The sequence below is a fragment of the Aphelocoma coerulescens genome, chromosome 12, assembly GCF_041296385.1.
Source record: "Aphelocoma coerulescens isolate FSJ_1873_10779 chromosome 12, UR_Acoe_1.0, whole genome shotgun sequence".
NCBI classification, from domain to species: Eukaryota; Metazoa; Chordata; class Aves; order Passeriformes; family Corvidae; genus Aphelocoma; species Aphelocoma coerulescens.
Genome location: NC_091026.1, coordinates 3,920,394 through 3,948,345, shown reverse-complemented (window position 1 = coordinate 3,948,345; position 27,952 = coordinate 3,920,394). Strand labels below are relative to the sequence as shown.

The window sequence follows — 27,952 nt, the reverse complement described above, 5'->3', positions numbered from 1 at the left end:
GCTCCTCTGGAAGGAGAAGCAAAACACCTCCGCCGGAGGGACTATTTGTGATGCGACCCCAACCGCGGAGGCATCACCGGTGATGCCTCCCCAACCGCGGAGCTGGCAAAACGAGCTTCGCTCTTTGTAAAATGTGAAGGAAAGTTGAAGAAAAGGGACAGTTAGGAGACAACAGCAAAAAGGGCGATACGGCCGGTGCTTCGCAGAGAGCCAAAGGCGCACCTTTATAGCTAAAAGGCCCAGACTTGTGACTAGGGAGATTTCCCAAGTTTAAGAGCTTTCCCAAGGTGGTTTCTAGGAAAAGGCTGCTCCTTGAGCTCCACCAATGCTAGAACCAAATGCATGTGTGAATTATGGATTGTTTTCCATACCTGACCTGAAGGTTCTATGTGAGCTCAAGAACTGTACCAAGTAGATTGTTGTCATATTTGCCCGCAAGTCAACAGAGGCAGAAGTGGAAAAATTCTATTGCTTCCCAGAAGTGAATTGTTCAGCGAGTCTGCAGCTCCACCGTGTGCCAGTGTCTGGTGTTAAGATGGAAAGAGTGACTGAGTTGTGTGCTGGTGTGATTTCCCCATGCCTCAGGAGAGTGAAGGACTGCAAAGTTATTGTTTCTCGGGCAGAAAGCTTTACATTTCTGCTGTAAGAGGCCTGGCTTTACACAGCCAGGAGAAGCCGCACAAGGTCAAACTTCAGGACATCGAGCATTCTGTTCCCAGCAAGCCAGGGTAAGGGTCCTGTGGCCCTTTTGTCAGGCCTGAGAGAGCCTCCCAGTGCACTTCATTGTGCCGCTGGAGTGGGATCGGGGCCATCCCTGGGGGACGGTGCACAGCAGCTCCTGCGGCGGCACCTGGGCTGGCTGCGGGGATTCTGGGCCCAACGCTGCAGGCGGGAGCGCTCTTGGATCCACACGGGCCCAGGGCTGCTGGAGCGTCTGACACTTTCTGGCTCTGGGCAGACACAAGAGGACCCTGATGGTGCCTGGCTGGTGGTGCTGGGGCAGCTGGAGTTGGGTATCAGTAAGCTGTGGGGGTGCTGAGGCTCTGGCACAGGTTGCCCCGAGAGGCTGTGGCTGCCCCATCCCTGGAACTGTTCAAGGCCAGACTGGATGGGGCTTGGAGCAACCTGGTCCAGTGCGAGGTGTCCCTGCCCATGGCAGGGGGGTGGAATTAGATTATCTTCCAGGTTCCTTACAGCCTAAATCATTCTGTGGCTCTATGCTTCTATGGTTCAAGTGTCAGATGCTCCAGTCCAGAACCCCTAGACCCATGTGGATCCAGGACCGCTCCCACTTGCAGCGTTGGACCCAGAATCCCCACAGCCAGCCTGGGCACCACCGCAGGACCTGCTGTGCTCCATCCCCCTGTGCTGGCCCTGATCCCACTCCAGCGGCACAGTAAAATGCACTGGGAGGCTCCACACTCGTGTGTCGGCTTCCCCCTCCTCCTCCTGTCCTCCTCCTCTCTCCAAGGGCAGCGTTCGGGCTCTGGGCCAGAGGGTCGTTGTCTCCCTGGGGGTCGGCAGCACCTGCCCTGGCGTCCCTCGTGCGGGCTGGCCTTGGCCGCTTGCCCAGCTGCGCGGCCGAGAGCTCCGCGCCTCGCCGGCCCCGACGCTGCTCGGTTTCCTCGAGAGAAGTTCACACAAGCACCGGGGGATCTCTACCCGTTGTCCTTACCCCGAGCGCGGCGCGGCCCTGCCCGAGCGCGGAGAGGGTCCCGCCCGTCTCCCGGCAACGCGTCCCGCCCGCCCGCCCGCCATGGCCCTCGCGGGCCGCCGTAGCGGCGGCGGCGGCGGCGCGGCCGGGCCGGCGGTGAGTGCGGCGGCCGCGGGGCCCGGTGCCGGCAGCGCGGGGGCTCCCCCGGGGCCGCGGGGGGCTCGGGGCGCGGCCGGCCCGGGGAGCGTCGTCCGGCGGTGCGGGAGGCGCCCGATCGGGGGGCGGCTGCCGCGCCTGCCGGGCTGTAGGCAGGTGTAGGGGGTTCTCGGGTTTGGGGTGTTGGTGGGCACGGAGGGTCCTTCCGGGCTTGGGGGTGTCTGTGGCTGCGGGCAGTGCCGCCCGGTGTACGGGGGTCTCTGGGTTATGGGGCGCCGCTGGGCTCGGGGCGCGCTGCCCGCCTCGGCTGCGGGGTGAGCCCAGCTTTGGGGCCGGGTGCTGGGTGTGAGCACGGCAGTGCTGCCCGGTGGTTGTGGGTTGGGGGTGCCGGCAGGCTGGGGTGTCACGGGGACCCACGCCTGGGATGAAGGCAGGGCAGTTTTGTGATCCGTGCCGGGCTGTGCTGTTTCGCTTTGCCTGCTGCGAGTCTCAGGGCTTGGCCGGCAGCTGCCAGACAAAGTTGTGCTGCCCGGCCTGGCTTCTCGGCCTCCTTGCCTGCCTCCAGTGGCCTCCACTTCAGACCTGGCTTCTCCTGCGTTGTGTGTTCTGCCCTGCTGCTGGAAGCTGTTTGCCTTTGCCAAGAGAAGGGAGTTCAGCCCGGGGCCAGGCTCAGAGCAGGACATCTTTGCTTATGTGAATCGGGGGCAGATGTGTGTCCCCCTGCTCTGCCCTTTCTCTGACCTGTTGAAAGCAGCATCTGCTCCAGCTGAGCGACCACCCTGGCACTGCAGCAGTGCATCTCATATGGTGCTCAGCCCCCTCAGCTCAGCCACCCATCCCGGGGCCAGGGTGGAGGAACACATGCTTTGGGGGGTTGTGGAACTGTGGTTTGGGGGGCTGAGGAAAGGAACGCGTGATTTTTGGGGGCATGTGGTCCCGGCGGCGGCGGGAGGTGCCCACACGCGCACAGCGGGTTTGGCGCGGAATTGGATTCGCTGAGGGAAAAGCCCTGATGAGGGAAAAGCTCTGCCGAAGTGAGATGGGTTCGTGTTGAGCGGTGGTGTTGGCCAGCAGCAGTTGCAGTGCCAGCAGTGACTGCGGGACCCCACTTCATGATAGGGACTGCTAATGATGGGCTGAAGTGGCTGTTGGTCATTCTTGAAGTATCCCATTAAAAACCTTCACCTTTTTACCCCCAGCACAGTAAATTCTACCCGTTTACGGCAGGATAATAGAAATATTGAGGTGTTAAGTGATGATACCACATAAACAGCTCTGCTTATGTAAGTTTGTTTGATAATTGAGTTCATACATCAAATGCTATTATTGGTAATTTCTTTTTCAGCAGCCCTGTCTGTAAATATTTTGTTATTGTGCTTAGAGGATGGACTGTGTGGTTTTCCCCAACTTTGTCGTGTGGTTAGAAAGGGCAGATGTGATCACAGAACTTAGCTGGTGAAGTCTCAGAGAAGGAGAAGCGCTGTTTATATTTTATATATCAGTGGTGTCACTTGATCAGAGAGATGAAATTCTGCACAAACAGAAAACATGTGCAGGAAAGTTGACTGCGACGTGCAAGAACCCATTTGACTTGGTCAGAGTAATCCAGGATCGCAGTTTGTTTGGGGGCTGAGCTGAAATCTGTGTGGCTGAAATGGTCAGAGTTTCATCTGTAAGTACTTCGAGGTGTGAGCACCAGAAAAAGGGTTCTTTAAGCTGACTCACCATGAAAGTGCTATAGCAGTAACTGTATGCAAGCTGACCTTGAATAAATGGGGTTGGAAATTAGTACTTCTTGCAGTGATTGGGGACTGGGTGGGAGCAGTTTGGCAGCTCTGCTCTCGAGATGGAACTTGGTCAGTCTGTTAAAGGTTTTGTGTGGTACTGATGGTGTGAAATCATCATGCTGCTGTCCTGCAGGATAGGATGAACCCCTCAGTAGCTGCATTGTGGTGGGTTGGGTGTGCATTGTACCTCTTCTGAGGTTATTCAAGTAATTAACCCATCAGAAAACCAGCTGGGGAAAAAAGTGCCACCAGTTGATCAGCTGATGAGCTAGAGAATCCAGTCAGTTGAGGAAGACTCTCATGCATGCCACAGGTGATGGAAGGAGAGAGGAACAACATAGAGGCACCAAATTCTTCTCCTTTGGTGTGCTCAGCCCTTGTTGGCTCAGCTCAGCCACCTGATAACTGGCCCAGGCCTTTGGTTTTCCTTGTTTTATTGTGCTGCACTAGTACAATTGTGAGATGAAGGGAGGAACTTTGCTGGTTGCCTTGCTTTGTAATTTCACAAGGTAATTTGGAATTGGTTTAGCTACCTGTCATTTCCTTGTCAGGGATAGAGGAAGAAGGGAGGAGTCAGCTGGCATTAGGTGTCTGCAGGGGAAAAATTTGATCAACCATTTGTAAGCATGTGTAAAGCTGTAAAAAGTACTGTGCTATGGGTACAGAAGTTCCTCTTTGTTTCTGTTTAATGAACCTCCACGTTTACACCCTTAGAAGATTTCTTTTCTTTATATCATTGGCTGTGATGCCTAAATATTTTTAGCTTTTTATGTATTTTTCATGTATTTGTAACTTTGTAGACTGTTAATAGATAGTTATAACTTCTAGTACTTTTCCTGCCCTCCCCCTTAGTTTACCAAACCCTTACTAATACATTCTTGAAATTCTGTTTAGTCTTGCCTTTAGTCTAGCAAGGACACTTTGTTTTGCACCATACATCATAGACACAATAAAGGGTAGGGCTAAAGGATGGGGGGAGGGGACTCCAAAGGGGCAGAACCTGGGGGGAAACTACCTAACCAACTGCTCTTCTAACTGGACAATATTTGATAGACTAATCAACTAACCGTATAAAAATTGTAGAAATGCTGTGTCATGTATGCATATTGCTATGCAGGCTTTCAGTTAAAGACTTGCTTTTATATTATCATTTTAACACTGTTTGGAAAGGTTTTATGTTTTATTCCAGGCGACAGTTGAAGTATTCAGGTATTTCTTAATGCCAGAGAGTCAAGACTGAATTTTCAAATGCTAAAGTCCATTTAAATACTCCAGGAAATACCTCTTTTCTACTGAAGGAACAGGATTTATTGTCTTTGCCTCTTCCTGTTTGCTTTCTCTGAACAACTACACCTGAAGGAATTTGAGTTTTTTGGATGGAGTGTGGTTTAGGAGCAAGATGTCAGGGTATGTCTTGTTAATGTGATATGTGATAGGAAGGAGAATGACCAGAATAGAAACCAGTGGACTGCAGCATTTATCACTGAAAAAGGAAGTGATAGCCCTCTTGGGAAATGATTTTTACTTAAGGTTTGAGAAGTATTTTTATGTGGCAGTTAAAAGCTGTTAATATGCCATTCTTATGGTGCAGTTACTCAGGCTTGGGAGGGCAAAGAGAGAGAAAACAGCCAGTCTCTTCAGGAATGTATCAACCCAATGCAGTTCTGGAAAGTGTGGGATGTCGCATAAGGGAGCGATCCTGGTACATGAACATCCCCATTGCATTACCACTATAGCTGCACCAGGTGATGCTTGCAGTGGGAATGCCACTAGACTGATTATAGTTCTAAGAATCTCTGTGGTATGACATCTCCATTTTATGCAATGGATTATCAGGATTAGGATTTTCTGTGAAGTAAACAAAGCAAAAGGTAGAAACAACCAAGTCGCACAGAAATCCAAACCTACAGTGCATGTGGTGGTGTTGCATCTTTTGCATTAAGTCAAATCTCTAGGAAAATTTAGTGTTTTCTTCTAACTGATCTAGTGCTTTTTCGGTATTTTTAAACCTATTTGGCAACTCATGTTGCTCTTTGCACTTTTACAGTAATTTGGTAGCTACTGTCACATGTAGTGAAGAGAGTATCACCAGCATCTCATATTTTCATGCAGTTTAGTGCTTATGTCTGTGTGAACATTTCAATAGAGGTGCTTGATGAAGATGAGATACTCTGTGTGTGAGGAGTACGTATTTGCCTTTGTTATACACCAAAGGAACTTGGTTTGTAAGTCCTAACCCAAAAACTTTTAGCATATTTAAATGTTAACTTAGGTGATCTGGTCAATATGAGAAAAAGTCTTTGTATGATTGTTTCTTTGCTTACTAACTATTGGTTTGTAAATCTTTTCAGTTTTGGGTGAAGATTGTCAGGCATATACTGATTATTTTGGCGAAGTACAACCTGCACAATCCTGACCTCAGTTCTGCTGTGCATTTTGCCTGGGTCGATTCTGCTGCTCTAACGTACTCCCAAAATTTGACGAACAAGAGTCACAGTGCGATCAGCTTAATGAAAGGTATGAGGCAAACTGAATGTATACAACATATTATAATTCTGTCATCAAATGACAAAATCACACTGTTTAATGGTTAAATCTTCCTAAAGGGCCTTTTACCTCTGTCCGGCTCTATCAGGGAATCAAAATTAATGCTTGTTGCTTACCTGTAAAATGGGAACAATAAGGTGGATAAATTAATGCATGAACTGATGTGTGTCTTCTTGAGCATTTTCAAAATGACACTCTTGTTTATTTTTTCTGAGGATGACTGGCCTAGAAGAACCTCTAGAAGCTTTAAACAAGATCAGAGAGAAAACCAGTGAACTCCGTGAATCGCTGTCCAACAACTGGTTGGGATGAAGCTTTAATATGTTTTTTTTTAACCCTGGTGGGAGGGCTTCAAGACCTGATATAATATGCATTAGTGTTTGTTACAGTGATTGTTGTCAGTATTACTATATCATGTGTAAAGTCCTTGTTATTGAAAGCTGTAACTTCACATTTTAGAATGCTTCAGGACACCAGATAGGTACCACTGGTACCTGTTCCAGATGGAAAATGTTACTAAGTGTCTTGGTTTGGAAGACAGGTGTCTTCCAAGGAAGGCAGGAGCCTCCCTTGAAATGAAAAATGCAACCCCCTTCCCTCCGAATTATTATAATTTTGAAATTAAGGGGCTTTCAGACAAAGGTATGAGGAACAGGAATAACAGTTCTTTACTATTATATATATGTGTGTGTGTGTGTGTGTGTATAACAAGGCAAACAGCAATAACTCTGGCAGTAACAGCAAACACAAACCCAGTCCCAGCCTTCTCGGCTGTCGGGCCCTTTCCCCTCGGGTGCAGTTCCGCTCGCAGCCGGCAGGGGCGCTGGCGGCTCCCGGTGAGCAGGGCAGGTGCGATGGTTCCCCCGCGGCTGCAGGGGGCGCTCCGGAGCGAGCTCGGGGAGCACGCGGCAATGGCGGCCTGGGATCCTCCCGGGGAGGGATGGGACAAAGGCTTCACAAACCCCCTGGGCAGCCGATCCCGGTGTCCGGCCGGACCCTCGGGAACGGCAGGGACGAGCACAAATCCCGGGTGGCAGACGAGATGTATGGAACTCCGGAGCTGCAGTGGAACGCCCGGAGGTCTGGGCAGGCAGGGTGTGGCGGGGCTACAGAGCAGCGAAGGCTCGAAGCAGCGGTGGGGGCAGGGCTGCAGCAGCTCGGCTCCCAGCGGGGCACGGAAAGGCGGGCTTGGGAATCCCGGGGTTTCTCCGGTAGAAGAAAGGCAGCCGAAAAAAAGCAGAAGTCTCCAGTGTTGAGGAGATGGCAAGCAGCCCCTCTCTCCGTCTGAACGCCCAGCACTAGTTGCCCACACACCCAGGGGAAAGAGTAGCCTGTTGGACCACACCCTCAGTGGCTATGTCCTTTGTCCTCCCCAAGTACCAGCAATTTGTCGCCCCGGCAACATATATGGGGAAAATTCCTCAACAGGGGAAAAAAAGACCAGAAGGGGAACTCCCCAAAAAAACCCCAAGACCAAGTGAAAGGCATCCCAAAGAAGCAGAGAGGACACGCTCTAAAACCACCTATTGTGGAGTCCTGACAGTGGATAATGTGGAAAATTGCCAGACTTGCTGTGGAGAATCATTGAGGCTGGTTGAGCACAAACTTGAGCTGAGCCACTTGCTTATCTTACACCTGGCTCAGGCAGGGCTTAACCACTGAATGATGTCTGGGGTGAAACACTGGTCTGAGCTCGATGTTGTTTCTGTGAAGCACAGAAGAGCATCCACATCTCTGTAGGGAAAGTGAGCATCACTCCCCCTTGCCCAGGCATAAGAGACTTTGTTCAAAGTACAAATCTGCTCCTTGGAGGCCATGATGATGTGCAGTTGTAGTGTGGGAGCAAAGACTATCAGATGATAGATGTCCTTTAGCCAGGTGGAGGAGGGAGTGACACTGAAATGTCACACTTTGGTTCTGCCTTTGGTTCAGTTTGACTGAAGGTAACAGAAACCCTCATTATAAAATTGATACTTGGTTTTTTCCGTGTAGAGGATGAGACTATGACCCCATTTTGTGGACAGATTACTGTGCTTGCTCCTCTCTCCTCCCCAAAGCAGGGATGCCTGTGTCAGAGCATACCTGGGTGAAACTAAGCTTAGTTAATGGTGAAGGTGAGCTTAGTAAAAAGCTAAATTTGTTAATTTTTGTTGTTAATCACTGACTAACTTTAGTTACTTAGGGCTAATGCAGTAAATGCATTTATCCACAGCTGCTCCAAATCTATGTATGATCTATTTGTTTTTGGATTTTGCAAAACTGCCTTGGAACGGTGCTGGTCAGGCAAAACTCAAATGCATACTTGTAGCACCACAGACAACAAAAAGAATATCTTTTTAGTTTACATTACCTTTCATAAGCACTTGAAACTTAGCTAGGTAACTTGAGTAAGTCATAAATTCCATTTTTTGAGATGAATTCTCTTGTTACAGGATCTCTGACTCAGATTTGCAGATTTTTCAGGACCCTGATGATTTCTATGTTTCTTCTGGCCCCAGGTAAGCCATACAAGGTTTTAAAATGGGATTTGTTTAGAGGTTCTTCATTGTGTGATCAGGACATGTGGACTTGGCAGTGCTGGGTTAACAGTTGGACTCAGTGATCTTAAAGGTCTTTTCCAACCTAAACAATTCCATGATTCTGTGCTGCTAGAGTGTGAAAATAGAAATACTTGTGTGTTGAGTGTGGAGCACTCAAAATCTGTGTATGTGTTGGAAGAAGGAGAGACATGAGGAAGAAGCTGGATGTTGCTATTTAGACCTTAACAATCTCCGTATGTAATAATCTGTATCCTGCCTGCTGAACAGGAGGTTGAAGCATTAGCACAGAATCACAGAACAGCTGGGGTTGGAAGGGACCTCTGGAGATCATCCAGTCCAACCTCCCTGCCAAGGCAGGGTCACCTGGAGCAGGTGACACAGGAATGTGCCCAGGTGTGACTTGAGTGTCTCCAGAGGGGAGACCCCATGCACTTCCTGGGCAGCCTGTTGCAGTACTCTGCCATTCTTAACATAAAAAAGTTCTTCCTCGTGATGAGGTGGCACATCCTGTGTTTTAGTTTATGGCCATTGGTATGTGATTTGTATACTTAGAAAATCCAAAGTGGCTCTGGAAGAAAATCTGCTTTTGTTTGAAGTATCTCCTTGGTGTTCTAGCATCTTTTGCAGTTAGTTCTTATCAACATTTCTTCTTCTGTTTCAGTCTTGGGGAAAAAGTAAATTCCTTTAAGCCTACATTGGTGATGACAGGAGTCTTGCTGTAAAAATGCATCAATTTTTCAGAGTGTGGAAGATGATGAAGAGAGGGCAGGGTTTAATCACAGAATGTTAAAAAGGGTGGAACGGACCTTAAAGAGGATGTACTCCCAGCCTCCCCCATGGCAGGGACACCTCCCACTTGCTGAAGGCCCATCCAGCCTGGTCTCAAACATTGGATTGGGGCATCCACAACCTCCACGGGCAAGCTGTTCTAGTGTGTCGCTACCCTCACAGTAAAACCTTTCTTCCTAATATCTAACCTAAATTTCCCCTCTTTCAATTTATACCCATTACTCCCTGTCCTGTGACTCCAGTTCCTGACAAAGAGTCCCCCTCCGGTTCCCTGTAGCCCCTTCAGACCCTGGAAGATGCTGTGAGATGCCCACACAGCCTTCTCTGCTCCAGGCTGAACAGCCCCAACTCTCCCAGCCTGTCTCCTTAGGGAAGGTGCTCCAGCCCTCTTATCAATATCGTGGCTTCCCCTGGACTCGCTCCAACACTTCCGTGTCCTTCTTATGCTGGGGACGCCCGAGCTGCGCGCAGTGACGCGGAGCGCTGCCTGACGGCTGTCGCTGCGCAGCTTTGGGGGCTCCCCTTTAAGGGGCGGTGCGGGCGGCGTGACGTGCGCGGGGCCGGGCGGCGGGCGCGGGCGAGCGGCGGCGAGGGCGAGCATGGGGTAAGCGGCGGGGCTCGGGGGGCTCGGGACGGGACCCCGACAGCCGCGGGGGGAACCCGCCCGGCATTCCCGGTACCTCCGGCGGAGCGGCCGCGCCGCGCGGGCTCGGTGCCGGCTGCGAGCGGGGCCGGGCGAGCGGCATCGCCCCCGGGAGCGGCGGGCGGGGATCGGGGCCGTGCACCCTCCCCGGCACTGCCGGGCGGAGCCCCCGCGCTGTGTAAGTCCGGGCACATCTTTCCCGCGGTGGAGGAAGGAGCCGCGGTAAAGGCACGGAAAGGTAGCGCTGCCGTGGCGGTGTGAATGCGGTACGTGGTTGTCTTGGAGCCTTGGTCTCTTTTGGCGAGGTCTCTTCCACAACGAGAAGGGTTTGATGTAACAAATATTTTGGAGGAGGGATGCCCCTTCTCAGCTAGGCTGATCATCCTGTCTTCAGATGTGTGGTTCAAGTGCAGCAGGCGTGAGCCTTTATCTTGCAGTCAGGGCTTGCTCTTTGTAAAAAAACCCAAGCATTTGGGAAGGAGCAGTTAAATTGTTTTAATTATCTTCGTTTTCAGCTATGAAATGTCTAAAAAGAGCATCATGGATGTCTGCTCGAGAAGATGGGTGACTCCTCCTCTCCCTTTCAATTACATTGCAGCTTTGAAAAATTTGTGTTATGCAAAGGCCTAGATTTGACATCAAACTTACCTTCTTGTTACGCAATTTTATTAGAAAAGTGGTAACTACTCACAGGAATACTGTCCTTGAAAAGCTGCCCGGATGTGACTCTGGAGGAAAACCACATCTCAGAACTTTCCAAAATGACTTATGACTGAGGTGTCCCATTTAGGGTGTTTCAGCATTGGGAATTGCAGTGAGTGGCCCCATCTGTGACTGCAGCCAGGGGGACATCAGATAAGTTTTTGTGTAGTTACACACAGTGCCCGGGGTTTTGTGTTGTGTGTGTTGAGGTTTCTGTGTTTTTTTTAACCAAGTAGTGAGCTGTATTCCTTCTGGAAGAGGTGTCCCTGCTTCCTTGCCTGCAAGCTATACTCCACCCTCTCTCTCCGTGCCAATTTCTTTTAAAAGACAGGTTTTGCCTTGTTTCTTGATGACTATGTTAGTTTAATTCTTCGCTGTGTAGAGAGAAGGGCTGATGTCAGTTAGAATATTTCTTTGTATCTCCAACAAGATGAGCATTCTCTTTAGGAGGCAGCGAAAGACTTTAGCACTTTGTTCTTTCTTAGGAGTTGCAAATACTACCTTTGACACTGCCCTTGAGAAGGAGATGATGGTCTCCTGGCATTATGGGTCAGAAAGCATTGAGTTCCCCATTCTTCTTGCATCAGGCTGATTTCTAGATTGAGTTACCACCCTGGCACACTGCTCACAAACCCTGTCTTTTTAGGAGAACTTCCCCTTTCTGAGGGCTAGCTACAAACTACCTGTGGACTTGCCACTGGACTCTGTGGTCTGGGTGTCTCTTCTCCCTGCTTGGAAAACCTGCCACAATTACACCCTAATTCTAAGGGCTAGGGAAGGGCTATTGCTGGAATGTTTGTTCTTTGTTGTCTTGCCCAGCTAAGGAATTTCTAGTTTGCTTCTACTTCTGCTTTTTTACTGTGTTTATTCTGAGATCATCTTCTGCAGAAGTGGAAGCAAAGCATCAGTTTTTGGCAGGTTTCTTTCTAGTATTATGCTTTAGTGTTAATGTTTTTCAGTATTTACACTGAGTATCAGGTGCTGTTGAGGCAGGGGTGCACTTTGGGCAATCCTTTTAAGTGTATTTCACACTGCAAGCAGTCCATACCCTATAATCTTCAGACATTTTAAAGACAATAAATTACACTCCATTGGAGTGTCTTAATAATGCCCTTCTAAGTACTTGAAGGCATTTTGCTTCCCAGAATACTGCATTTGGAAGCAAATGTAAGCATTCTGGGAGAAGTATGAAAGTCAGGGTTAACTCAGATTCAGGCTTTTCACTTTTTTGATCAGTCCTTAAAGATCATGTGGAAGTTTTAGGTCAGGGTGTAGGCATGGGTTTCATATTGCTGAACTTGATAAATTTGTCACCATTTTTCCTCGACCATAAGTGATTGCTCCAATTTTTGCTGCTAGTGAATGCGTAGTGGAAAGGGTTTACTACTGGAAGGTGTTTCAGGACGTTTTTCCCCACATTTTAATTGGATTACTGAGTTTTTCCCTGCTTTGCTCTGGTTTTGAAGATGGATTGTGAGCAATAAGGTAAATTTAGCTGGTTTTCCCTTTTCATTCTGCTGTACATAGTATTCTTATTTTAAGAAACTGTGCAAGAAGCAGAGCACTGATTCACCAGGACAGCACTTGTTATTATTTTCATTGGTAATGTGATTACTTAGCTTTGGTATGCCAGTTTTCCAGTAGTGACCCTTACTGGAAAAGGAAATTAGATGACTCATATCCACAATTCAACTAATTGTGAAATATTTGAGTGTTTAAGGAGATGGAGCAATTCAGAACATCTGTATCAGAGTTACAGAAGAAAATAATGTACTTGGGGCAGCTGATACCAGCTTCTAATTGGAAGCAAAGCTTCAGATTGTCTGTGTACACAGTTAATTGGGTTCTGCTTCTGAGTTAATTTCTGCCTGTAAGTTACAGCAGATTGTGTAACAGGAACAGTAATGCTTGAGGAAAGGCTGTTCCTCCTTATGAGAAGGGGGAGGCAGAATGTCCATCTTCCTGGGGAGCTTTGGCCAGCAGAGACAGAACAGCCTTGTTGGATGGCGTTGTGCTCGTTTGGGGTTTGAGCCATGTGTTGTCTTGTGGCTTCGTTGTCCTTTTATGATATGGAAAAAATCCATGGCATTCTGGTTGCCTTTGGCTGAAATGTGGCATCTGCAGTAGTCTGCTACAGGCCTAACCTGGAAAAACCAGCATATTTCTAACAGTGAAAAATGTGATTATACTAATTTGCTTTGTCTGGTTTAGATATTTTCAAGCCCATGTTTTCTCCACAGACAAGGTCAAAAATACTGTGATTTTGAACTATACCCATTTCTCCTCCCCTGCTATCACTATCAGGGACTCCAGTTTACACTTCCCAGTGTATTTGGATACTCCAGCATCTGTAAAATGTCAGTGGTAAGAAAATAAATCGTGAGGGTTATTACAGAATCACAGAATTGTTAGGGTTGGAAGGAACCTCTGCAGATCATTTGGTCCAATCTCCCTCCAAGACAGGGTCACATAGACCGGGTTACCCAGGAATGTGTCCAGGTGGGTTTGGAATGTTTCTAGAGGGAAGACTCCACGAAAACTGGGAAAAAGCTTCTAGAAATGTAAGCAGTCTCTATTTAATGAGCAAAGGATTTCTATTCCAGTGCTGGTCCTTGATATTTTCTGTAATAAATGAGTTAAACTGCATAGAGCCTGTTCTGGGAGGCTCATGTTCAGGCACAGGCTAATCTCACCAAGGAATGTAAGCTTCTTGCCTGGAAACAACTGAGATTTGGATTTGAAGCCACTTAAAAAAATGTTCTATGCTTTTTACTAGCCTGAAGAGTAAATACCAGCTTGCACAACTAGCAGTGGTAACTTGCGTTGCAGAGCGTTTGGTTTTGTGTTCGCTGTGTTCTTGGTGAAGAAGCTGCTTGAAGGTGGCAGAATTGTGAATTGTGGTGTCTGAGCTGCTGCTGTAGACACTGGGCTTAGGTTTTGTTTCCTCAGAAACCAAGCAGGAAGGAGAGATTGAAAAATGCTGCCCTGGTGCCAGAGGCAGATGCACACGGCTGGGTTAGCATGCTCTGCTAACCACAGAGGGCTGTGTGACAGCAACAAACAAGACAACCTGGCCTGAGCATACAAAGACATGGCAAGATTGGTCACTTGGATTTCGTTCAGGAGTTAATTTTCCTGTGGCTCTGTGCTTCATTGAGTGGATGTACCTACCAGGGCAGAGTGTTCCCTCCGGCTGTGGGTTTTGTTGTGCCTCTGTGTAACTCTGCACAGTGTAACTCTGAAAACAGTAAATTTTCAACATACAGGTTGACTCTGGAGAGAGAGCTTGTGGAAGTGGTTGCAGGTAGGGTAACCTTCAGAGAAGGATCCTATAGTCCAAGAAACAGAGAATCCTTTAAAAACATCTTTAAAAGACCATGATGGTTATTTATTAGGATCTGTAAAAGTTTGAGCATGGGAGTTCCGAAGGCAGCTCCAATTCTGCCTTTTCATATACTGCCATATAAAAGGCCTGACCTGAGGTGTAGCTGGATATATTTGCCACAGATTGTGTTGTAGATGTATTATGGGAGGAGGAGAATATCCTTAAACTGCCCAGCCTTTTAAAACTGCAGCTGTAGGGTCTTCTGTGAAATGAACAAATTAGTTTAATTTCAGGAAATTGCCAATTATGTAAAGATTGGCCTTTTGACAAAATACTTTTATTCAGAGCATTTTATACCATTCATTTTTCATGTGATATACCTCTGTTTTTATTAGCGTGATCTCTGGCTCTCAATTCCACTGAGAGGTAAACTTAAAAACCTCTCTTTTTTTAGGTTGTGAAAGGAACTAGTCATGAAAGTCACTTTTGTGACTCTTTTGAGAAGGTCTTGTTAACAATCAGTGCCATTTAAAAGAAGTAGTGGTTGGCCAGATGTGACCTCTGCTGCAGTGGCCTGTTCTCAGTTGTACACTGTTAGATTTTCCTTGATGATCCTTGTTGTGCTGGATGAGTAATATTCCAGAAGAGAGGGGGAATGTGGGGCAGGATGTCATTTCAGAGTAGTACACCATAATTAATTTACTTAATTTAAACTTTGTTCCTGCCTGAACACAGTGTTTGGAAATTTTATATATGTGATGATACATGAGTTACATGGGTAAAGAAAAAGATGTGTTTGCTATAAAAGCTGAGTTACAAAGCAAGCAAAGCAAGTGGGTATAACCTAGTCCAAATTCCCTTTTACTGCAGTTCCAGTGTGTTTGGCAAGTCATACACCTGGTTACAATTTTCCAGGAAAAATAATCCTTTGACTCTTTAGCCAAGTTAGTTTCTAATCAGTTGCTTAAAATTTGCTTTCTAGAATTAGTATGGTATTGGCAGTAGCAAATTCTTAATATTGCAGTTTTGTGGGGAAAATTATTTTGTGGCACTTAGTTTTTTTTTTGTTTTTTTTTTCAGTTAAACTTGTTCTATTAATTCAGTTAACCATCTAAGAAAAATCCTTCCCATTGCCAAATTTGAATTTGGTTGTGGAGGTAACATCCTGTGTCCTTGAAGTGGGCAGTAGGAATGGAACTGACTCATGTTGTTTGCCTTAAATAGCTGTAATCAATCTACATTCTCTTTTTGCCACTAAAGGAGCATTTAAAATTTATTTACCAGCTGTAGAAGCAAATGCCTTTAATTGTGTTTAAAGACAGTTTATATGCTGAGGATCCAATGAACTGAAAATTACCTGGGGGCCTGGATGAAGCTGCAGTGTTGATTCTTGCACTGTTGTTGAATCCCTCTGAATGCAGCCTTGACTTTTCTCCTTGTTATGTGCATATTTTAATGCACCAGTTACTTACAGCAATTACTCTCAGTTGTCTGCAGAGTGTACAATAATAGATTTCCTGGGAAACTTCACTGGAAAATTGTATTTTTAGTATGTATTACAAAGGGATGTATGTAAATAGACATATTTAGTACAAGTGCACTCTTTATGGACCAAGAAGTATATAAGCTTGTATACATATTCCATAATAACCTGTTGGATCAGGGTGTCAGATGTCTGAGTAAAACCACAAACTCCAGGAAGTTCCCTCCCTGCCACTTTCTCATAAAGGCTGTTCAAGAACATGTTGTGCTAAACATGTTATTGTGAAAAAAAGGAAAATTTAAAAAAATAATGTAAATATAATGTAAAAAATAGTAGTTAGCTTTATTTCCAGTAGGTCTTTGTGTATAAAATTAAAGTTCATTATTTTGGGCTTAAAGTAATCCACGTCAGCTTCCTATTCAAACAAACAGCTAAAGGCTCCATTCAGTACATATTTAGCAAACTTCTTCCCAAAAGACTGTTGCCTTCTCTTTTTCTATAGCACTTTGGCAGTTGCAGGGTTTCTTGGCTTCCCATGGCTTTATTGTTGTTGCTTTAGGTTGTTTCTCATGCCAGAGCTGGGTCCCTGGGCTGTGCTCAGCTGTGGACTCTGGGGGATGTAGCTCAGAGCTGTTGGTACTGCAGGTAAACAGAGGGGTTGTTTTGCTGGAGCTCCTGTTGCAAACTCTTCTTCTGGGGGTACCCAGAAAGAATTATGGAAAGTAGTGCTGAGTTTTAGGGGTTTTCAGTTAATCTGTGTCCCTGCTAGGGCAGGTTGCAGTTAGTGATGGCTTGAGCTGGTGCTGCTCTGATGGGTTAGTCAAAATAAAGTGAAACCCTTTTCATGACATTAAGGGACTGTATGTGGGCAGGAACGCCGGAGAGACAGCCTCAAGTGCTAACTTGAGTTAACATTTGTCTGAAAGACCAGTGCAGACATCACAGTTCCAATCCACACTTCACTGCATTTGTAGAGCTTGTAAAAAATGACTTTGCACTTACTCAGACCTGCCAGTCTGATGAAATGACCAAGATTTCATAAAATTGAAACCATGCTGCTCAGTCTGAGTCTTAGGCTGCCTGTTGCCTACCACAAGAATCACTTGGAAACTTCCTGATCATGTAGAGATCCTGTTTCGGGGAGGTGGCCAAGACTGCACCAGCAATTTCTGTGATTGCACCTGGACTGGGAGGCTTAACTGTGGTGTATATTTTGATTGTCTGCTTGTGCTGATGCTCCTGGCTGTGCTAAAATAGGATGGTCACTCTTTCAAGTGTTAAAATCAGGCTAATGTTTTCCTCGAGTGTGCTTTCTGAGTAACGGTAAATTATTTTCTTCTAACCTTTAGGAAAGTGGTTCTTATGTTTTGATTTTTTAGGCTAAGACATTAAACTGAGGAAGTGTGTTGTTAGTGAAGTTGTAAAAAGTAATCCCTCTGAAAGGCTCTTGGGAACTCATATTGCTTTAAAAAAATAATTTATTCCTTATTTTCCTGCTAAACTTTAGAGGCAGTATGTGGCATTGTATGGCTGTGACTAAAATGTTAGGTAAGCATCTCTCTCTGGGGACTTGTTTCATCATGCCCTACTCCTGAGTCAGGGCAAATATGGATATTTACTGTTCCATCACATTTCTGGGAACTGGATCCTTTTCTGGAGCAGTAAAGAATGACATGCATATACTCAATTTTTAATTTTACTTTTAGGAATGGCCTAAATTATCTTTTGACGTCTTTCCAGACCACCCTGTGTTACAGCTATAACTCAGTATTTGTAAATGTTTGTTTTTAAAAGCAGCAGTGCTTTTGAAAGGAACTTCGACAATGTGTTTCTTGAAGCATGGAACAAATCTTGGAGCAGATTAAAACTTGCACAATAAAAAGGCTGCTTAAACTAATTTTTCAGAACTAGGTGGTCTCATTGTTAATTTGGATTTTTTTTTCTGTTTTAAGACAAAATTTTTAGTATGTCCTACTCACATGAATGCATAGATACGTGAAGACTTTCTTTGTATCAGCTTATAAAATGTCACTGACTTAAGTGATTCAAACTGTTAGGGAGAGTTAAAAATATGTTGCTGGAATTGAAACTTCGATATTTGAAAGTGCTTTAAATAAGCTACTTTTTTTTCCCCACTTGACAGTGTTCAAGATAGAGATCGCCAACATGAACAACTGCCTTGAGAATGAACTTCTACAAATAGTATTATTTAGATTCTGGGCTTGATTCTCAAATTTTAATATGTCCATTGCATCTCATTCAGTACTGAAAGAGGTAAAGTAGGCAAGTAACTCCCTTTATGTGACCTGATAGATATTTTGAGTAATGAGACAGCTTTAGAGATGAGGTGAGTCTGTGAGACATCCTCATTACACATACACTTCAGTGCTTTCCAAGGGTAGGAAAGAGAGGATAAGGGTGGAAGTGGAGGTAGGGCAAGGCAGGAGAGAGGTGATGGTAAGAAGGGGCAGGGTATTGTCTCTCCATTTTTACTAAATGGAGTAAATCTCTCCATATTTACTTTCCCATACATGTTATGAGAAGCTGCAGTTTGTTGTTGCTGCAGTAAAACCACTGTTAGGTTTGATTTTGTTCTTTATCAAATCACTGGCAAAAGTTCCCTTTTCTGTGAAGAGAAAGAAGCAGGAAATGTCAGTGAATGAGCTCAAGCTGTTTATAACTGGGTGTGCTTTATTTAGACTATGGAGTATATAATGTGGGAATCTGGGAACCCGAATTCTGACTGATGCCAGCAGAGCGTTCTGAGCTGGTGCTGTGGCCACCCTGATTTCTGCACTCTGACGTTTATTTGCAGAATGCAGGCATCAGGTGTGCTTTCGGTTTCGGTTGGCATTTGTTTTCTTATGGTTAACCATTCAGGGGAGAGTCTGTAAGCAACAATCCCTCACATCTGTTCTTCATTTATGTACCGTGCTAACAGTAATTAAATTATCATTTAATGTGAATATGTTTTTTCCAAATATTTTCAGAGTCCTTTAGGCAGATTCATCAGGTGAAAGCAATCAAATGAAGCAATTTTTGTCTAAGAAAGGAGTTAGCATACTGCAAGAGAGTCTTTATACAGGACCTGGAATGTCTTGTCTCCTGAAAGTTAGAAGGTTCACTGAGGAAAGTATGTTGAGCACCATTCTGACCTCACTTGACTATCATAAGTTAGTGGCAGCCTTCCTGCACCTTTTTCAGTAGTGGGATATCACATAAATGCTCAAGAAGTGCTCAGGACAATACTCCTTGGGCAGTAAAAAGACATTATTAGAGTAAGGTAGTGACTGACCATGCAGAAATTCCAGAAGAGTATTGCTAGTTTTGATTGTCAATAAAAATAGTTAGAAAAAAAATTCTTTTTGAAGAGCTCCGCTATTAAAAGAGAGTGTTGATGACATGAGTTACAGGTTCACAGCACTTACTAGTTTTTTCTGTAAATGTCTCCCTACTTGCTGCTGTTCCAAGACATTAGTCTGCATGAGCCCAAGCACTGGCAGGAAAATTATCTGCTGTGAAGTAGGCGATAAAAATGCCTGCTGGTAATCAGTTATTACACTCCTCAGAGAACTGTGAGAAGAACTAACTCCTCTCTGTTATTTTACTTGCTGGGTTGTCTCTGACAGCTTATAATTTTGGTCTGCAGCAATCACACAGTGTTTCAGTGGGCAGGACTGGATCACAGTGTTTGCACACACAAACACAGAACTCTGACATATACACCTGACACACCTGCTCTTCAAACATGTGTCTCCATTTAACTCTTCAAAAGATGGGTGCAAAATGTCCTTGTGCCATGGTAGTGTCATTTTGCCAAAGACACAAGTGATGCAAATGCACTGGGTGTCTCCAACAACTTGGTGAAAATAAGAACGTGGTGAGTTGGTTTTTAGCTTTGCTTTCGTTGTGTTCCTTATTAGAGGTAGCAAATATGAGATATCTGCTTCATTGAGCAGAAAACTCAAAATTAAAAATAAACAAATGGAGCCCATGGCCACTGTTTTTATCTGTTGATGGCCAGCTTGGCTGCAGATGGACTTGTGCTGTTTTCTCTCCTTATATCAGAAATGAATTTAGTTGTGAAAGATAAGGGGGCTGTGCCAGTTTCCTGCTGTGCTCAGTAATTTACAATGAGTAAATATTTCTCCACTTTATCTCCGTTTTTTTGGTATCTTTGATTTTGCCCAGCCTTTGCTAAGGTTCTAAGAAATTAATTAATTGTCTGTAGAAGTGAAGAATTGTAGTTGTCTTCTTCAGCCCTAATCTTTTTCCTTGACACAAGAATTTCTTTCCTTAGCATAGTTCACTTGAAAAAAAGGTGGTTTTTTACTTTACTGGGGAAAAAGCCTGAGGAAGAACCTAGTAGACTCCTTTACTTTGTCTCTGCTAATGTTGCTGGAGAATAACTGTGTGTAATGGAAGTAATGTCAATTTCCCTGGTGACAGAGCTCTTTCAGGGTTGATCCAGAAGTGGGAACAAGAGGAAAGAAAAAAACTGTTGGCTGCTCCACAAGTATCAGAAATTGCAGTTGACATTTCTTGTCCTGCAGTTTCTGAAGGATGCTGTTCCTTGGGAGCATTGGAATCAGGATGGGTAATTCAGTGTACGAAACCACTGAGTGCAGTTCTCTCTCTGTCTTTTTCTTCTCTTGAAATGGCATTTGAATTTTGCTTTTTATACCAGACTTGAAAGAAGTGGGATTTTTGGATAGTGATGAGCTGCTGTGAACTTATTGTGCTGAAGTGAAGCCGATGCTCATGAGGATGAGAGGGCACTTAAAAGTTGGGTGTTTAGGAGTGCATGTTTAGCTTAGCATCTCAAAAACATTTTGTAAGGGTGCAAATAAATGGGGCAAAACATGCACATGTTCCTCAACACATTATTTGCACCTTTACATCCTGTGGTTGTGTTGCAGTTTTTTTACTTTCCTGGCAGTGTTTCTCACATGGTTCCTGTGACTTCAGGAGGCTGCAGCAGTTCCTGCTTCCTGTTTTACACGTAAATGCTTAGTTGCAGTGCATGTGGGCAATCCACAGTACCCCATTTAGTACTTCATGGTTGTATCCATAGTGCTGTATTTAGGGCTTCACAAAATCAGTGCTCAAGTTAGATACAGTTTGATAAAATCATTGTTTTGAAAGAGATTTGACTCAGGCTTTTTCTTCTAGTTTTTGCAGAAACAGAACAAAATTGATGCAACCTCTCTTAAGGGGAAAGAATGCATTTTAAATTGAGCCTTTTCTGTTAGTGCTTGTGTTCAGTCAGTGTTCAGCTTACTAAGGGTTAAGTTGCTCTAGAAGACACTGAGGTGAGGTCTTTTAAATTTGGGCTAGGGCTAGAGCATTTTGCAATTCTTTTTGTCAGTGATTTAACCTTCCAGTGTCACTAACACTCAAATGCAGTTTTCACATTTGGTGGGTGTTCGGTAGCCAAGTGAAAATTGCTGGATGTTCTGGAGATGTGTCATTTTGTTTAAAGCTGTTAAAAGGAAACTGAGCAGGAAAAAAAACCAGAGCTCTGTAGCCAAAATCTCCACCAACAAGCAAAAACAGGATGGATGTGAAACCAGCTCTCTGGTTGTTATTTTAGAGCTGGTTGTTCATTAAAACTGACTTCCTGCAATTGTTCCCAAAGCTGATGCGTGGTGTGTTTTTAAAGAAATAGGAGTGCTGGAGACTTTGGATTCCATGGAAGAAGGGCTTTATTGATTTCAGACAGTAGGAAACAGATCATTTCATTTAGCACTTTAAAGGGAATTGTCACTGGCTTTGCTGCAATACCTTTTCTCCCCCGTGTGGTAAATAGAACTTGTCAAGCTTCTAGGGGTGACTTCTAGAGGTTATGTCTGCCTTCATCGTTTGCTGCTCATGACAGAGCTCAAAGCTGGTGTAATCTTTGATCTTCCTATACTAAATTTTGGAGTGTTAGGCAGTGTTTCTGTAGCCCATTATGTAGCCTGGCATACTTGTGTTGCAGTAAAGTCAGAATTTCAGTTCTTCCTAACTGTGTGAAACATGGTTTCTAAAACAACTGTTTGCAGATGCCAAGGAACCTGCCAAGAATCTGTTCAGTGCTGAGATTGTCTTGAGTTTGGGGCTGGGAGGTCTTAGGGAATGTGGGAAGAACTTGCTGTCACCCCAGGGGCTGGGGTGCTTCATTTCGGGCATGCTCTGAACCTGTGTGTTCACTAAAACAACAACAATCACAGTCACACTAAAATGAGAGGGACCAAAGACCCCTTGGCAGGGTTGGTTCAGCTTCCCCTGGCTTAGTGGACCCGACCTCCTGCAGCACTGCCTCGCACAGTTATTTCTTAGTCCAATAAGTACTGAGAGATTGGAGGTGGAGCAACGTGTTTGCTACAGGTTTGGTTAAGGAGTGACTCTTACCAATTCTGGTGATCTCTCTCTTGCAGTTTTGGAACCCTTATTGCCATTGGAATTACTGTTTGTGCAGTGATTGTCATTACTATTATTCTGTGCCTCACCTGTTCCTGTTGCTGTCTGTACAAAGCATGTCGAAAACCACGGCGTAAGTAGCTCTAGAGTGATTTTCTTTTTTACGTCTTTGAAGAGGATTTTTTTTTTTAATCCCTCATGGAAAATTGTGTTCCTATAATAGGTGGAAATACTCTACGTGGAAGTTGCAATACCTAAGTGTTAAAAATAAGCATTTAAGCTGCTTCAGAATGTGAAGTTGCAGAGAGCTATTTTGGAATATTTTCTGAGCATTTAGAAGTTCTCTTCCCTCCCGCCATGTGGGGGGTCTGGGAGTTGTTTGGGTTTTTTCTTTGGGGACCACCAGCACTAACTGTGTTCCTTTTCCTTGCCTGTAGCTGTGGTGACCACCACTGCCACCACAACGGTGGTTCACTCTGCCTATCCCCAACAACCAGCAGTGCCACCCAGCTACCCAGCAGCTCCATATCAAGGCTACCAGCCCGTGGCTATCCAGCCCCAGCCGGGAATGCCGGTGGCTCCGTACCCTGCGCAGTACCCTCCCCCTTACCCCATGCAGCCGGCGGGACCCCCAGCTTACCATGAAACTGTGGCAGGTAAGGCAGCACCGAGTGCTTCTTCATCTCTTGAACAGCTAAAGAGACAGTTGCTCTGCAGAAAATCTTGTGTTATTTGCATTTATTATTTTTTGTGGCTGCGTTAATAAAAATGTGAACAAATTATGTAAAACCCAAGTTATGGCGGGTGCTGTTTTTCACCCTGGAGGAAATTTCCCTACCACGTCGCTATGTTAAGCATTGCCAGAAGAGGTGTGAGCTGGAGCTGTACTGGCAAAGTTTGGCAACGTGTGGGGCTGTCAGCAGATCCAGTAGAATGTTTTACTAATTCAGCTGACATTTAATATTAAAATCAAAGCCAGTTAACATCTATATATACACACACATATATATATACATGAGTTGGATGTTTCCTCATTCCCTTTCTAATCTAATATTTGCTAGCTCTATATTCTATAAGAGCATGTAGTGACAGGACAAGGGGGAATGGATTCAAACTCAAAGACAGTAAGTTAGATTAATTATTAGGAAAAAATTATTTACTGTGAGGTTTGTGAGGCCCTGGCACAGGTTGCCCAGAGAAGCTATGGACACATCTCTGGAAGTGTCCAAGGCTGGTTTAGATGGAGCTCTGAACATACCTGGTCTCATGGAAGGTGTCCCTGCCCATGGCAAAGGGGTTGGAAGGAGATGATTTTTAAGGTCCCTCAGGCCATCCTGTGATTCTGGAAGGTGTTTCACTGATGGTATTTTCTAGTAGTTTGTCACTATGTTTGTAGACTAGCAAGTATCTGATGAACTTCAGAGAAGTCTGTTGACAACTTGCAGTTAGAATTATCAGAATCTTTTTTCTTCAGCTTTCCTTCTTCAACAGCATTGTTTTCATGCAGCCTTATTGTTGCAATGACTAATTCCCACTTCTACTGGTAATAGCTGTTCTCTGAACAATTGGCTCCTGGCTGCTCAGAGGGGCCAAAACTAGGCTGTTACCTGTAGGAACTTCAAGCCCTCTTATACAGACCTCACTGTTCATCCTTCTAAGTAGCAAGCAAAGTGTAGTCTTGACTGGTAGATTATGCCCTTAGAAAGTAACTGTCAGGACAACTTGCATACGAAAAAGACTTTTCACAGTCTGAAGCATTTGGAAACCAGTTAGAAATTGTACATTAATAATGTGCAGACCAGCCCCACGTGTGAAAACACTGACTTGCCAGGACTGTTGACTCTTATTTTTCTGTTATAAATGCCAAAAAAGCTGTGGGTTTTATGAGAGTATACCAAAGTGCTTTGGCTTCATCTTTTTCATATGAGGGAGCCAATAAATTAGTCATTTAACTTCTCCTATTCTCTAGTTTCTCAGACTGTTACTGGATTGTTAGTTCTTAAAACAGTTGTTTTGGGTTTTTTTCTGGGAACATACCAAAGCACTTTCCATGTTGGCAGCTGAAAATGCCTCAGAGTGAGAGTTCTTTTCTTCATTTCTCCTGTCTGTTAACCAAGGAGCAGGCTCTTAATTAGGTCGCATGCCAGGGGAGAATACCTGCTCTGCCACACAGGAGCCAAACCCACTCACTTTACAAGATCAGCAGAAGATAACCACACTTGCACTTTCCAGGGATCTGATCAGGTGCTACTTGAACAACCTTGTGCTGCTTGACAGACCTGAAAATGAAGATGCCACTTCAGAGCAGCTTTTCTCAGAACAGTAGAAAATAAGGATCTCTTCCAAGGGATACATGTCTGGTATATAAGTCAAAAACTCTTTCACGTGCTCAGTAGTGATGGGATACTTTCTCACTTTTATTTTACTTCCTTAATTAATTCTCTGACACTTACCAGGAAAGCATTTTCTCTGGAGGATTCCTAAGATGATTTCTCTAGTACTTTTTCTTTTGCCCAGTGGTTTGCTTTTTCTCAGCACACTATCAGGTATATCCTGTTGTTTGTGCACCCCTGACTTCCACTGGCTCTTTTTTTGGACTAGATCTGTTCCTTTTTTTTAGATTAGGTTCTCCCCTGAAGGCTACTCATGTACACTCAGCATCAAAAAAGCCTCAAAGCCAACAAGAACAAAGGTTTTTGTGATCTTCTGAAATGCAGGTGTTTCATGAGTGAGCACGAGCTGTTTTCAAGTCCAATTAAGATACTGGCCTAGTTGAACCTCTTAACTGTGTGCTCAAAACAGAAGTTGCCATTTTAACTGTAGAATTCAGAATGTACATTTTACAAATCTGGTTTCTCTTGTGTTTTGCTTTTGCAGCTGGTGCTGGAGCCCCTTACCCCACCCAGCCCCCTTACAACCCTGCCTACATGGATCCTCAGAAGCCCACATATTGAAAAGCTCTTCTACTGTGCTTCTGCATACAAAACTTTTCAAAATATAATTTGTTCTGTTTACACCATGCACCTGTACTATGTTTTTCTGGAAGACAACAACCTTTTGTTTAAGTAGAGTGAAAATCATTTCAGTATCTTCTTTTTTTTAATGCTCCAAGAAAGGAGTATTTTTCTTGCAGAAGTTAATTTATACCTCAAGCAAATACAAAAAGAGATTTTGCTCTAGATACAATGAGAAAAGTGTGAAGAAGGAGTATTTCAGAAATGCAGCACCACAATAACATTTGCTGTGCAATGGTCTAATCTGAGCATTGTCAAATACCCAAAGCTGTAGCAATCTTTTGCACAGTATTAAAATGTAAAAACATAACCTCTAAGAAACTACCTGATATATGTTATGTAAGTTCTGGCTGTTTTGAAGCTACTATTGTTAGGTAAGATACCATTTAATACATTTCATTTACCATTCAAAAGGGAATTTTCCTTTTTTGCAACATGTTTACCTTTGGTAAGGGGTAGCAAACCATGTCTAATTGTCTTTGAACTAGTTCTAAATAGCACGAGTTGGTAATTTCCTTGTTTTGTGTCCCAATTTTAAGGCTTATAAACTGTGCCTCCATTGGGTGTTACAGCTAGAAATTAACAAACTCTCTGCCACTTAATGGACCAAATAGATCAAAAGCTGAAAACCTGAAAATTCTTCATAAAAATTATTGGATGAGTATTTCTTGTTCAGGTAGTATTGGCCAAGCTTACTTCAGCCATCTGTTGTTGATGAGTTTGGAATTAAAATCAGCCCCTTAATCACATGTTAAGCAGAAGTACCTTGGCAGCATTCAGTCCTGCCTCATCACAGGGAAGGAATTTATTTTGCAGGAGAGATGGGATGTCAGCAGAAGATTGGGGTTTTCAAAAGCTCAGGGTTTTCCACTGTCTCTAGTGGGAACTGTAGGTGGCAGAAACCTAAGAATTACAGACCTTTATAAACCCAGTCAGCATTGGTATAACGATATGCTGGGTGAGGGGACACAGTGGGGATTAAACCTCCCTTTTGTCTTCAACATTCCCATAAAGCTGAGCAGAGAATGAGAAGTCAGGGAAAGGAAGGATTTGGTCACAGCCAGGTAATGTATTTTTAAGAAGGTGATGCTTTCAGTCATGAAACATCTTGAGATATCCTCATGACTATTACCACTGCAGAGGTTTTAGGCTTTATGAACCTTTTATTGCTCAAATAAGGAGGCTTTTTTTTCCACTGTCCTCAACAATTCTGTCTTTTCTGACATTGAAATGCAATTTGTTTTTATTCCTCACAGAACTATGTAGTTATTTGTATGTATCACTGTGACATAATCAGTGAAATAATTTTAACATATCTTTTACACTGATAATACTTTTTTTAGAGAGGCCATTGAGCCGTTTGTCCTGTGATTCTGCATTTGGGGTATATATTATTGTTTGGTGGCATTGTTTTACCTCACAGAGTGGATGGAAATTGCTGCTGTCAAAGGCAGCCTTGTTCCTATTCCTGATTTTTTTAGTCTATTTCTGGATTATTCCAATTCTTTTTTTTTTAAGGAAGTTTTCAGGGCATTTCAGAAGAAACTTGTAGACAAGTTTTTACATTGGGGTTCATGATAGCCTGTGCCCCTCTGTTACACCTCTCTGAGTGTTGAAGTTAATAGCATGAAAAGTGCCAAGAGGCACTCACAGAGCATGTATCCATGTATCCTGTGTCTGTGTATTCCTCCTCTTTCCTGCCTGTCAGCTGAGAAATTGGGCAAAACGTCACTACACTGTTAGGTGTTACATGGGAACAACCAAAAAGGATGGTGTCTCCTGTATGGAGGAGGAAGTGTTGCCTTAGAAATCCAGAATGTTTCTGTGTGGGAGGGCACTGAGTAACTGCAGAAATAAATCCCTTGCTATAAATCCTACCCCTGGTTTATTCATGGAGAAGTTGGGCAGAGATTGTTCCAGCACCTTTGTTAGACTGGGTGGAGCCAGGCCAGGGAGAGCACAGGTGCAGTGTCCAGTGTGGGGCTTCTGAGGTTGTTACTGTGCCCTGCTCTTCCTGTCCCCCACCTGGTGTGACAGAGGGAGCAGTTGGTGGCAGTCACAGTGTGTTGTGTTTGGGTTGTGAGAGGGAAATCTGCAATTTCATGGCAGGTTGGCTCAGTCATCCTTGAGGACATAGGAGGAAAGTAAAGTGGCAGCAATAAAAGACATTGCCAGATGTGAGGTTTTGGTGTGGAAGTTGTACAGACCAAACAGATGGTCCTGAGTTGCCACTGCTCTGTGTGTGGTGGTGGGAGATGAGGGGTAGGGTTAAGGAGCCTGAAGGTGGACATCTTTCCTTCAGTGAACATGTGCAAATAGTAACTATATACAAGTGAAGAGGTCAATCATTAATATACAAGGAACTGCTTTAGCAGTACTAATTCAGTTACAAAACTTACTGAAAGAAAACGGTCCAGTTCACAATTAATCAGATAGTTTCTTATTATTAGTGCATTAATCATCATTAACAATGAGGTGTAGGACCAGATTTTATTTGGCTCTTGCCCTGCAGCCTTGTTGAAGCTTGTTTTCAAATACTGAAGAGAATGGGATGGTTACAGAAAAGGTGGAGATGATCCATAAGTTTTGAGTTTAAGCACTGCTGATGAGTCAGTCCCAGTAGCTGCTGTCTTCACGTCATTTGTTCTCCACAGTGCTGTAGGGAGGGGGAGGGAGCTAAGACTTTAAATGTTGAGATATCTTTTTTTTTAAAATTCTGTAAGTGCCTTTGTTTCAGAAATGTTCTGTGAAATTAAAGACAGTAGAATATTGAATTTACTAGATAATCATTGTTGCTTTTGTTACATACTGTAACCTTGCTTTGTATGTTGTTTGTAGGTTAAACATAAGTATTCAAACCAAATGGCATAAACTCTATGCACCTTTGTAATAAAGGCAGTGTTTGAAGTA

The 27,952-nt window shown here is 44.3% G+C and overlaps 1 protein-coding gene across 4 annotated transcripts; it reads left to right on the top strand.

Annotated features, from left to right (window-relative positions):
* The first annotated feature begins 1,752 nt into the window (after positions 1-1,752).
* On the top strand, positions 1,753-27,952 carry SHISA5 (shisa family member 5). 4 transcript variants are annotated; one of them, XM_069028167.1, is made up of 7 exons: positions 1,753-1,810; positions 5,949-6,114; positions 6,360-6,446; positions 8,577-8,642; positions 22,046-22,161; positions 22,466-22,684; positions 24,906-27,952. In XM_069028167.1, the coding sequence occupies exons 3-7, from the start codon at positions 6,361-6,363 to the stop codon at positions 24,980-24,982; spliced, it is 564 nt and encodes a 187-aa protein (XP_068884268.1). In that variant the 5' UTR covers positions 1,753-1,810; positions 5,949-6,114; position 6,360; the 3' UTR covers positions 24,983-27,952. The 4 variants fall into 4 exon arrangements, with proteins under 4 accessions (XP_068884268.1, XP_068884269.1, XP_068884270.1 ...); XM_069028168.1 differs by lacking the exon at positions 1,753-1,810 and adding an exon at positions 3,073-3,093; XM_069028169.1 differs by lacking the exons at positions 1,753-1,810; positions 5,949-6,114; positions 6,360-6,446; positions 8,577-8,642 and adding an exon at positions 9,985-10,077.

What these genes read in the sequence shown, in the direction of transcription:
- SHISA5 (XM_069028167.1), top strand. Translation starts at nt 6,361, where the DNA reads ATGACTGGCCTAGAAGAACCTCTAGAAGCTTTAAACAAGATCAGAGAG. An exon ending in GAATCGCTGTCCAACAACTG is followed by an intron (nt 6,447 to 8,576) that starts GTTGGGATGAAG and finishes CTCTTGTTACAG; the next exon opens with GATCTCTGACTCAGATTTGC. An exon ending in TTACCATGAAACTGTGGCAG is followed by an intron (nt 22,685 to 24,905) that starts GTAAGGCAGCAC and finishes TTGCTTTTGCAG; the next exon opens with CTGGTGCTGGAGCCCCTTAC.